Raw genomic sequence first — 13,206 nt, 5'->3', positions numbered from 1 at the left:
TTTGTCGTATGCTTTTGAAATCCTGATCCACTTTATATCTCTACATTTTTAAAATGAAGACCAGGCTTCGGTCCCTAGCAAACTGGGCTTCAAAAGTGAAATACAGAAGTATTGTAGAAGTAATTCTGCCTACATACGGCTAGTCACTTGCACTGAAAGAGGAGCGAAAATAGTTGCTAATAGTAGCCACAGAGTTCTAGTTTGTACCTTGGACAGTTATTGGCAAAGTAGTGAAGACAAGCTTGAAACAAACACTATAGATTTCCATTATTTCCAATGGAGTTTACACTATCAAAGTGGCGATCTCCATGTCCCTCTATAAAGTGATGGTCAGGTCTGTTAACCACTTTATAAATACTGCTATCAGCACCAAAATGAAGTTAAATAAAGATAGGTCATTTCGGTAAAAGTAGGAAGGTCACTAAAATATACAATTTAGCTGATTACCACATTTATAAATGCATCAATCAGAAAAATTATGTTATTTCAGAAAGTTATTGGGATTTTCCTGGTGTGCAGCCTGCTTGCCCTTTTTTTTTAAATAATACGCCCCTTGTTTTTGTTAACATTGCATCTCTACTGTTTTCCAAATGAAGGCTTCTACCCTTGCACACTATTAGGTTTTAAACGCAATTTATTAAATTATTATACATTTATAATAGTTTACATATTTAAAAACTGAACATAAGAACTTTCTCCAGCCTTTTTTGATCTGGTTTGAATATAACTAATAGCCTCCACTTGAAGTTGTCATCAGTCAGTCTGATCAAGGAACGTGTGGGCTGTGAAATACTCTTGCACATCGAGTCATAATACTATGGGCAACACAATCTCAAATCAAATCAGAGATCGCTTTATTTACATTACCAAGATTCATACAGGTATTGCCAAAGCAAGGGGAAAAAGGGGGACATGGGAGGGGGTGAGGTAGGGGGACATTGGTTAAATCTAGTGAACTGTAAAACAGTAAAAGGCACCAATGGACTATGAACTTTATTTATTGAAGCACCAGAAAAAATCTCAGACTACTGTACTCTACATGTTGTAGAATAAAGGTGCATTCACGCACACAATAGCTGTGACCTGCAGGAATCAGGATTCAGTCCCTCAGTCACTAACCTAAAGGCACATTGGACGATGGAGAGGCTTCTGGCAGGTGGGGTGAGGAGGCAAACAATGCAGTCAGATCTCTAGACAATGTTGGAAGAGACCTGTACACATGCTCGATTCTTGACCAAGATGGTCCCTAACGGTCTCCTCGGCCAAGATTAGTATGCAAGAGTCATAAAGATTTATATGCTTTTTCTGGACATAGTACAGTTCTATGTTAGATGATGAGTGCTTTATTTCCTTCATTTGTTGGCTTTAAACCAGGTCAGAAATTACACAATAGCTCTCTCTAAGAAAACATCTTTCAAAACCATATTTTAAAAATGACAATTGTTCCTTTTTTTCTGTTTTAGAACCAATTGCTGCTTTTCCTCAACCGACTGTATATCCAGGTATGTATTTCAGGATAATATATGGTTGTTTGGTTTCTTTGGTACATATAACAATCACCTCAGTTCAATTTTTTTAATTTTTAAAATACAATCACTATGACAAGTTATCTCTGTAGACATTGTTTTATATTAAAAGCATTATCCTGCTCAAAGTCATGGGGAAAAAAATAAATGGATACATATGCATTTTAACGGAAACCTGAGGCAATAAAAAAGTATTCATACATACCTGGGGCTTCCTCCAGCCCCCTTCAGGCTGTTGGCTCCCTCACCATTCACCATCTGGATACTTCTCTAGTTGTCCTGGTATACCCATTAGTCGCCACCTGTTGCTGCATACTGCACAGGCCTGGCCTTGTGCATGTCCCCATTGCACTCCCATCACTGAGAGTGTTCTGCACCTGCGGTGATGGGAGCATAATGCGGAAACATATGCACACTATGCATTGACTGGCGGACGTACATGCGCAGTACGTGGTGACAGGTGGTGACTGACAGATGTGACGGGCCGTACAGTAGAAGATCGAGATGGCCCAAAAGGATGGTGAGGTAGCCAATGGCCTGAAGGGGGCTGGAGGAAGCCGCAGGTATGTATAGATCCTTTTTTTTCTCCTTGTTTGTCATCTCAGGTGCACTTTTAGTAAACACTTTCATAACTTGTTATGCCTGCCAGACAATACCACTGTAAAGAGAAATTGTAGTGACTAGAATTTGAAGGCTGCTTTTCTTTTCTTTTTAAACTATTCCAATTTCCTGGCTGCCCAGCTGATCCTGTGTCTCTAATACTTTCTGCCATGACTGAGAACTAGTGCTGTGCTGTGATTAAAGTCTGGCCGTATTATCCACATTGTGTTTCATGTGTGCGATTCGGACACTGCTGCAGCCAAAATAATCAGCAAGACTGCCAGGCAATTGGCATTCTTTACATGGAAATAAATATGGCAACCTCTATATCTCTCTAACTACAGGGTTCCTTTAAGCAGGTAAAACCCCTAGATAGTAATAGTGAATATAGTTTATGTGCACCCTTTTCTTGTGAAAGAGTTCAAAAATGGTTGGATGAAAAATCCAGTTCAACCAATCCCAAAGGTCTAGGACTGTTCATAAGTCCACCAATAAATACTGGGACTGAAATGGTATACATACATAGGCCATTGGTCCACTTTTAAACCCATCTCCAGAAAAGTACGTCTACATAATTTATAAAGTTCCTCTTTTAGGTTTTGTTGCTGCCCCTATTTTTAATAATTCAAACAATGTCTTGCCTAGAAAGGCGAAGTCTCTCGAATAGTGGATAAGACAGCAAACATATTAGAGTCAAAAACTTTCAATGAAAGACATGAAGTGAGGGAATAACTCTGTAATAGGAATGCAAGCAGCAGTAAGAACCATCAGAGTTCCTAGCCCCCTTCCATTCTGTCCAAAATTAAAATAAAAAGCTGAGCTAATGAGTTAGTCTGTAAGTGATTTATAATTTTAAAGCTCTTTTTGGACTTGTTCATGTTAGAATTTTCTGTACAGATATTCAATTAATGTGGCCCAGTATGAATATTCCCTTTGCTCCTGCTTAATATATTTGAGGGACATTTACTGGGGACTGAATGAAAGGGTCAAAGTATTTCCATTGTGGCAGGTCCTGTGGGGTGTTCCCCGTATGCAGTAGTTGAAACCTACAAGAAATAGTTCAGGGAATGACAAATGACATTGCGGATGCTCAAGGTTCCCTGATATGCATGGAGGACTAAAACTAGCCCATCTGATCCCATCCCACAGACCTACTGTGCCACAAATTGCTGAAAAACTTAATATTGGCCTTGTGAGAAATCTATGACAACACACAGTGCATTGCAACTTGCTTTGTTTGGGGCTGCATAGTTGCATACTTGTGTCCATGATGACTCCTCTTCAATTGTGAAAAACACATACAATGGGCACATTACAGTAAGAACTAAAAGAAATCGTAGCACTACATAGAAATTATGGCTGATACTCCCAGATTTAGGTACTGTAAATTTGACAGGGACATGTACAGTGCATAAAGAACATGGACTTAGTCATAGGGCAGAGGAATACAGAATAATTAAAAGGCTGGTTAACACATGAAGATCTGCTCAGGTACCCCACAGCAGTTGCCATGCATGCGCTGATTATTGCCCTTTTACACAATACTAGGGAGAGGGCTTTAATGTTTTGGCTGATGAGTGTAAATTCATAATAATAATTCACATGTTGTTCCCTGAGGATATATATTGTTTGTTAACATTTTCAGAAGTAAACATTTGTTTATTATGGTTTCTGTATATGCTATTTTTTGTGTGTGTCTTTTAGTACTTTCTCTGTCATTTGCATTAAGTAACATAGGCATTAATATTGTTTATTGGACACACAAGGGACTTTTGACCATAGCTGACCCAAGAGCTGTATGTCAGTAAAAGCTAAATTATCAATACAGTCTAATGTAACTGGTTTTTATCAGCCAATTTATTTTTTTGGTTTGCGTTCTTATCTCACCAATAATAAAGCAATAGATGACCTAATTGTTGTAAATCTTCCTTTAAAAGCCATGAGATGAAATCAGAGATTTTATGCTGTTATTGTCATCCACAAAAACAGACAGCGCCAGGCTTCAGAGCAATATGCTGTAAAGAGCCTGCGTCTATGAAATAGGATCTAGATTGTAGGGGCCGTCGTGGTTAGTTTTGTGTTGTTTTGTCGTGTACAGCTTTGTGTCTCTGTCTCTAATTCTATTTTCATTGTTATTAAATTTACGTAAGAAAATGCTAATGTGTCTCTATGTGAGTTAGTAGTAGTACTTGGAGCGCAGCTGATATTCAGCTGGCAGAGACTAAGGAACATGACTGCCATTAGCCTTTGTGTAACAAGAGCAGGGGCGCTGGGACTTCTATGCAGACTATAACCAGGTGTAACATGTAACCTTATATAGGTATTGAAGTGAACCTAATTATTAGTCTGACATTTGTATTATTCACTCATGTGTGCAGTAAACCCCTGACTTCATGAATTCAGCTATGTTTAGAAATGGAAAGCAAATTGTACAGTGATTCTTAAAGTGGGCTTGAACTCATTTCGTAAATTAAAGTAAATTAAGGCCCGTTGTTTATGCCCTCTGCAGGTAATATATTGTGTAAGGCATAGCCATCAGTAAAAAACAATAATGTGAAACATTTAGGCCCTGTAACGATTGTGGAATTATTTTCGTGATCAGTGCACAGGACGCGCACTGACACTACGGAAATCCTCCACAAGCGTATAATTAGAGAGAACCCAGCTGCGGTGCAGTGCACCTGTAGAGGGGAATTCCTCCTGGCAGATGGAGCTGTGGAGAAAACAGGAACAACCCCTCTGTACTGCCACAGATGCCAGATAGGAATTGTACGAGGGAAAGCAATGCAGGGCAAGATAGTCCTTAAAGAGAGAGAGCACAGAGACAGAATGTATGTGTATCCACCAATCTAGTCGCCACCCAGCGACGGTGAATACACAACAGTGAAGATCAAGTGGGAAAGCAATCGCAAGAGATGGCGATTGCTAACGGCGACACAAGACAGAATAAGCACAGAGATGGAATGTATGTATGTCCACCAATCTGGTCGCCACCCAGCGACGGTGAACACACAACAGCGGAAACCAAGTGAGAACGCAATCGCAAGAGATAACGATTGCTAACAGTGACACAAGACTGAATAAGCACAGAGATAGAATGGTTGTGTGTCCACCAATCTAGTCGCCACCCAGCGACGATGAACACACTACCACGTAAACGAAGTGGGAACGCAATCGCAAGAGTGGCGATTGCCAATAGTGACACAAGACCGAATAAGGCAGAGCAGAAGTGTAGCAAGAAAGACACAGCAATAAACAATGATCAGAACATCAAGGAAAATAACAAACGCCAGCTAAACGTGAACACCGCACTCATTCGCAACAGCGAACGCATTTAAGACACGATCACCGCGCTTTAGGCGCCCAGTGATAAGCGTGCCACCCTAACTAACCAATGTAACACAAACATGAAATAGAGAACGTGAACGCTTGCTAAACGGTTACCTCACCGAGCCTACAGCAAGCGTTTGTATCAGACAAGACAGACAGAAAGAGTAGCCAGTAGCAACCGCAGCTCTGGCCTACACTCCCAGACAGAGTACAGAAGGAACCACCGCCACTACCGCTAGAGCGGATGCGATCCAGACAGACAAACAGATGGGGCTACCAGTAGCAACCGCTGCTCTGGCTAGCACCCCTAAGGCAGAATACAGAAGGAACCACCACCACTACCGCTAGGGCGAGTGTGATCCAAACAGACAGAACGATTTCCTGTCGACCGCCGCTGGCGACAAGACAATCGCAAGACAGAACGATTCACTATCGCCAACCGCTGGCGACCGTGCAATCGCACAGACAAAACAGATAATACAACCTGACTGCACTAGAAGGGATGCCTAGTGCAGTCCCAAGGAATTACTCTAAGATACTCTTAGCAAACAATAGCAAAGGCTGACACTCCAGGTGTTAGCAGGAACAAACCATCATGACCAGCAAGGAATTCTGGGAGCACAAGGTATTTATACTGCAAGCCATCAAAGGAGGCAGCTAGGCAATTTGCATGACAAGTTTATGCAAATTCCTCAGTAGCAGAGCAAGTCTGAAACTTGCAAAGTAAAGACAGGTCTCTTTTCCAGAGACCTGCAGCCCTCAGACTTAAGGAATGGTCAAACAGCTGTCTGCCTGTGCAGACAGCTGAGCGGATCACTACAGGCACCTTTCTGATGTCTACCTCAGTTTGCTTACATTCTGTATGGTGTCTAGTCCTTACTACTTTCCTGCCACAGTGCAGTAAATGAGAGTGCCTACCACACATACCCTGTGCTTCAGGAACATTAATTTGCTGATTTTACTTTCTATACCCATACACTTTAATTCAGGCTGTCTACCTTTTTACTTCAGTGTACATGCTATTGGTTGTGTTGTTATTTGAGGTGATTGGGCAAATACCTTGTATTCTTTTGGGTTAATGGAAAAGCTGTTGAAATTGGTTTCACATTTTTGTAAACTAGTACCTGAGCTAACATTTAATAGATATCGGTGCTTTCTTACCTAGATACAACAGCCATATCCCATAATAATCGGAAACAGCCATCTGTGTGTTTTTCTTTGATTCAGTTTTCAAGACAAGACACAGAACATTTATATTTTCTCCTGGCGGCCTCAAAATTCCATAGCTGCAGTCACTAGGGTGAGCTCAGTAGCAGTGCTGGGGAATCTTGCTCAAGGTCTCCTTACTGAATAGGTGCTGGCTTACTGAACAGGAAGAACCGAGATTCGAACCCTGGTCTGGCACACTATCCAGCTTTAATTTAAAGAGAGTCTGAAGCGAGAATAGATCTCGCTTCAGACCTCATAGCTAGCAGGGGCATGCGTGCCCCTGCTAAAACGCCGCTATAGCGCGGCTTAACGGGGGTCCCTGTCCCCCCAAACCCCCTCCGTGCAGCGGGGGAGCGCTTCCTGGTTGGGGCAGGGCTAACCGCCGCAGCCCTGCCCCATGCGCGTCTGTCAGACGCGTATCTCCGCCTCTCCCCCGCCCCTCTCAGTCTTCCTTCACTGAGAGGGGCGGGGGAGAGGCGGCGATGCGCGTCTGATAGACGCGCTGGGAGGCAGGGCTGCAGCCGTTAGCCCTGCCTCCAGGAAGGATATCTCCAGCGACCATTTTCCGACCAACATTTGCGGGGGGTGGGTTGGGGGTGAAGGGACCCCCGTTAAGCCGCGGGATAGCGGCGTTTTAGCAGGGGCACACGTGCCCCTGCTATATATAAGACCTGAAGTGAGATTTAGTCTCGCTTCAGTGTCTCTTTAACATTAATACAGGGGTCCAGTAGACAACCCACCATTTTACATTTTCATTGTGAAAGGAGATTGTGCTCAGGGTTCCTTCGCTGCAGTAGCCCACTGTCTTAATTTCCTTTTTATAAAGATGTCTTTTTATAAAGACTGGATTAAAAGGTATTTGTTTACTGTTAGTAACCTGGGAGTAGAAATGGTTCAAGGGACTTTGTCACTAATTCCCTGGATGTATCACTTACTGTACATGCTGAAAACCGACCTATTTGGTACAACATTTTCCTGAACTGACTTATCTAAGCTTGATTGAAAATTGTTGTATTGTGTGGTTTGCTGCACTTGTAAGCGTCACTTTCAGCAATTATGCATGCTCACACGTGGCACTCCTAATTAATCACTTCTGTATTAACAATAATGTTTTGCACAGTTGTTATATCATGTGGATTTTATCAAGTTTTCAAAAATAAACACTACAAACTTTATATATATATATATATATATATATATATATATATATATATATATACAGTACACAGTATGTATATATATATATATATATATATATATATATATATATATATATATATATATATATATATATATATATATATATATATATATATATATATATATACATACATGGCTAATATTGGTCATGATTTTGGCAGAATATGCTCTGTTAGCTTGCTGTTGTACTTGTATTGCTTCTGTGCAAGACCATTTATGCCTGTAATCCTAAAAATATGCTTAACAAGCTTCTCACACCCATCACCCTCCTCCTCTTCTTTCTCTTGCATTTTTGTTTTTATTCTTCATTTGCTTTAAAATTAAACAAGAAAAAATGCATTGCTGTGCCAAGCCCATTGCTGAATATTTTGCTTGTGCTTCACAAATGGAATAACCATGAGTTGTGCAATAACAACCTCTCACCCTTTGTATTTAGATGTCTTGTCTTTGCACTGGTCATTGTGTTTATCAGAAATATTTGGTTTGTCTCCACGGCTTCTATGGTCCTTTTGTTTGAAAGCTCTGCTATGAAAAAATGCTGCTTGCTGGCACCTTATTTGGCTATTTTATGTCTGCCTATTCATTTTTGTTGATGTGTCTGGTCTGGAATATTTGTTTTGCTTTCTGTAATTATTGCTATTAAACTGCAATTAAATCCAAAACCAATGAAACAATGCAATGGTTTGGCCTTGTGCTAGAGAGTAATGTGTCCTCTTGAGACATTGTGACTAACAACATCATTCATTAATATTACTGCATGTCTTGACCAATAACATCTTGCCACAAAGCTATGAGAAACATACAGCTATGACATGCTTGGCTTTTAAAGTGTACCTGAAGTGAAAATAAACTTATGGGATAAACAATTGTATCTGTAGATCTAATCCTAAATAGTACTTTCCTGAAATCCCATATTACAATTTTGCTGTCAAAGGTTAACAAAACTGTATTCCAATATTGTTCAGTCTTACGGCACATTTTGCAGTACTTGTTTATGTTTATTTAGGTCCCCTACGGTGCTGAACCTTTTATCTCTTCTCTTTTGTCAGAGTGTTTGACTCACAAAATGTATGACCTCTAATTAGTTATCAGGTAGAATTATTCTATAGTCCAACTTCACCCACTGCAGAGAAACTGATTTACCCTGGATTATTAATGCCTACAATGAACAAAAAGGAAAAGGGGAAAACAAGCAAGTTCTAAGTAGGAATGGTACTATATATACATGTTTATCTCATCGTCTTACATGTCATTTCAGGTAAACTTTAATTGTGCTTTTTATGTGAAATAATAATTATGTTTTCTCTTATTAGACTGTACTTTAAAGCGCTTTTCAGCAGAGGCTTTTTTGTTCCTTATCCCACCACACAAAATACAGCTAATTTTCACTATTTAAAGTAAACTCGTTACCTACTTTAAAATATACCATACAGACCAAGGGGTAATAATATAGAGTGTACTTATAGTAATAATAATAAGGTTCCCCAGATATCCACCACATCCTCTGATCCCTCCCTTACATATAAGTAAAATTGTTCTTCAAGCAGGAGCATTTACTAGAATAGAAAGGATTTTTTTTTATGAATGTCCCCCCTTGTATTGAACATCAGTACAAGGTATCCTAAGCATTGTAATCCTCTGGGGTCCTAAGAAAATCTTGCTTTGAAGACAATTCCTCCTGCCTCATTCCTTCTGCAGTATCCCTGTCATAACAAAAATTGTGAACCCCAGAATAAGCATCTTTGAATTTCCTGCAAGGTAGCTGTGGCATAAGCCATGTATTGCTAGGAGTTCCCACTTTGCATTGATCTGGACTAAGAGAATATCATGCTCTTATGAGACTTTTAAATATTTTAATTCATCTAAATCAATGGACCAATGGAAAGCTCTAGTAGGAAACATAAATGCCTATTTCAGGGGTCCCAGTCTAGATTTGTGAGGATGGAGGATGCAGAGGAAGGTACAAGGATGAACTCTTAAAATTAGATTTTCCAAAGACCCCAGAGCATTATGGTACATGGAACAGCTTGTGTTGACTAGCATTATGATGGTTGTCATTAAGTTTTTATTATGGCATGTGTCTTTTATTATTAACCTCTTGCCGACCCCGTCACGCCGATGGGCGTGGCCGCGGCGGCAGCCCCAGGACCGCCTAACGCCGATTGTCGTAAAGTCATGGGGCTCTGTTTCGCAGGAGGTCGTGCGCAAGCTGCCCGCGCATCTCCTGCTTGAGGGGCGGAGCTCCGCCCCGCCTTCAGTCTCCGAGGGGCTATTGCCGCTCGGGAGACTGTTAGATGGCGTGATCGCCGTCTATTTCTATGTACAGCGATGCGACCTGCAGCAGCGCTGTACTGGGGACAGCTGTGTCACACGGCTGTCCCCCTGGGGGACAAGAGAGTGATCGGCTGTCATAGGCAGAAGCCTATGACAGCCGATCGCCGTAATTGGCTGGCTGTGGGGAGGGAAGAAATTTAAAGATACAGGGTTTTTTATTTAAAAAAAACTGACAATTATTTATAAAAAAAAATAAACACGGGGGAGCGATCAGACCCCACCAACAGAGAGCTTTGTTGGTGGGGAGAAAAGGGGGGGGATCACTTGTGTGCTGTATTATGTGGCCCTGCAGCTTGGCCTTAAAGCTGCAGTGGCCAATTTTACTAAAAATGGCCTGGTCACTAGGGGGGGTTAGCCCTGCAGTCCTCAATAGGTTAAATTATTTCACATGTTATTTTTTTATTACTATTTATGATAATAAGGGTACATTTTACATTTGCAGATATATAAATGGGGGCTTCTCTTAATATGAATTTGTTATCAATCAATTTTATAGCCGAAGGCCTTTATTGGGTTATGTCTAAAATTAAATAATTACCGAAACTAGAAGAGCTCTATGACATCACTGTGATTCGTAGAGCATGGTTTCCCAATTCTGATTGTTTACTACTGATTGCTTTGTAGAAAAGTACACTTTAAAATAGAGCTATAGTTATTCATCTATATTTAGGTATCATCCTGATTCAAAACTTCTTGCTTTTACTGATGGCTAACACGGTACAACTGTAACGATCGGTGTAGCAACACAGATGTCTGATTATGTGTGATCTGCAGAATCACCAATAATACAGGCACTATACCTGATTATATGGTGATCTGCAAAATCACCAATAATGCAAGTATAGCTAACAGGATAATGCAATAGTGTATAGTGCTTGGTGCAACAGTAACAGAGTAGAATAACTAGGCCTCACCAGAGGAGCTGGTGGGCACTATTAGAACACAGTATCAGATAGATAGATAGAACCTCACCAGAGGAACTGGTGGGAACTATTAGAACACAGTAACTGACTAGTTTGGCAGAACCTCACCAGAGGAGCTGGTGGGTACTATTAGAACACAGTTACTGACTAGTTTGGCAGAACCTCGCCAGAGGAGCTGGTGGGTACTATTAGAACACAGTTACTGACTAATTTGGCAGAACCTCACCAGAAGAGCTGGTGGGTACTGTTAGAACACAGTAACTGACTAGTTTGGCAGAACCTCACCAGAGGAGCTGGTGGGTACTATTAGAACACAGTTACTGACTAGTTTGGCAGAACCTCACCAGAGGAGCTGGTGGGTACTGTTAGAACACAGTAACAGACTAGTTTGGTGGGAACTGTTGGAACACCTCACCAGTGGCAAGGGCCCACTGGTGAGTAGAGAGGTCAGACAGGCTGGGTTCGGTAACTGAGAGACAGATACAGTACAGAATCAATAAGCAAGAGAGTAGTAAGTATTCAGGCAGTGTTTCAGCAACTAGATCAGATGGGCAGAGGTACAGAATCAATAAGCAAGAGCAGAGTCAGAGATAGCCAGAGTCATACACAGAATATCAAATATACAGTAATAATAATAATCCTAGTCTTGTGTGAAATCCCTGGTTTCCTCCCAGATCGAAGCACACCAGATACTAGTCTAAGGTCTGAGCGCTAACACGTATGTATTTGCAACCGCAGACAAGTTGCGAGTGAAGACCAGCTGCTTAAGAAGCCGCAGAGACCCAGTGGCACGCCCCCGGAGCCCAGCCAATCCTGAGCGACGGTCACGTCCTATGACGAGACGCGACCCGTGGGTCAGGTGACACGCCTCCTCGCCGCATAAAGGTCACCCGGCTGAGCGCGCGCACGCGCTAGGGCGACATGACAAAAAACAGAACGAACCGTCCTCGGCGTGCTAGACACCCGAGGTACAGGAGTGTGACTGGACCGAGAGGCAGAGGCAGCTGTGGCGGCGGCACCGTTCGCCACAGCTGCCCTAGTGATATTACAACAACACTCTACTGCTTTACCTATATTTAGTGACCTAAATGGTTTTATTTTACAACCATTGTTAAATTACTGTATGTAAGCAGAAATGTTCATTAGGGAAAGATATACAAATCTGTTAAGGTGGCCATACATCTATCAATTTTGTGACCCAATAAACCATCTAATTCAATAATTTGATTGAATCAGATGAAAATTGGTGCCTCAACAAGCATGCCCGGCCAACAATTCGACCAAAATCAACTGGATGTATTGATCGAGCATACTAGGAAATCTCGGGCCAACATGGTCAATCGGATGATTTAATCCATCTGCCGAAATCCATCTGGAATTGGCCTGCGTTGTATGGGCAGCCAACAGATCTCTCTGATCACATTCGATCCTCAGAGAGAGATCTGTCTCTCGGTTGACCTGCCCATACATTGCTAGATATATGGGCACCTTTACTCTTCAAAGATATCCTGTAGCTTGAATTGTGTGTTTCTTGTCTTTAGTTCAGTGTCAAAAATTGATTGCAATTTGGCAAACTCATCCTTGCTTTTTATATGGCTCCACTGTTAGGATCGGTTCACACTTGAGCGGATGCAAAACAAAAACAGCGCATCCACGAGGCAGATGCATTCCATCCATTTTGCATCCACATGCAACAATTCTCCCCGTCTGTTCCGTGTCCGCTTGTCCGCCCTTCCGCTCCTGCGTCAATCATGTCTGTCAGTACACATCACCGTTCACTTGTCCCATCAACACCGTTTGGTCCATCTATTCAACCTGGAGACCAGCAGAAGCATGGGGCTCTCCATAGGCTGCATCAGGCCAATTCTCCCTAGCAACATTTAGAATTTTTATTGGTCCAGCATGAACCAATGAGAATTCTCCCTGTTGCTGAGGATTCCCATTGGTCTTTTGCAGCCCAGTGGAGATCCCCATGCTAATCCCGGCCACTGGGCTGTGTAGGAGGGACTGAGTGGCGGTGATGGGTGTTGGGACACGGATGTGGTGACTAGCCTAAAAAAATGAGCAGTGTCTGTCCTTATAGG

General features: G+C 41.8%; 1 protein-coding gene across 4 annotated transcripts in view; it reads left to right on the top strand.

Annotated features, from left to right (window-relative positions):
- NRP2 (neuropilin 2) overlaps positions 1-13,206 on the top strand; it is a 221,456-nt gene that overhangs the window by 176,861 nt on the left and 31,389 nt on the right. For all 4 annotated transcript variants that reach the window (XM_068245004.1, XM_068245003.1, XM_068245005.1 and 1 more), the window contains exon 15: positions 1,464-1,502. In XM_068245004.1, the coding sequence (XP_068101105.1) occupies positions 1,464-1,502 (39 nt within the window). The remainder of the gene's footprint in view (positions 1-1,463; positions 1,503-13,206) is intronic.

The sequence above is a fragment of the Hyperolius riggenbachi genome, chromosome 7, assembly GCF_040937935.1.
Source record: "Hyperolius riggenbachi isolate aHypRig1 chromosome 7, aHypRig1.pri, whole genome shotgun sequence".
NCBI classification, from domain to species: domain Eukaryota; kingdom Metazoa; phylum Chordata; class Amphibia; order Anura; family Hyperoliidae; genus Hyperolius; species Hyperolius riggenbachi.
This window is presented reverse-complemented; position numbering and strand designations above follow the sequence as displayed.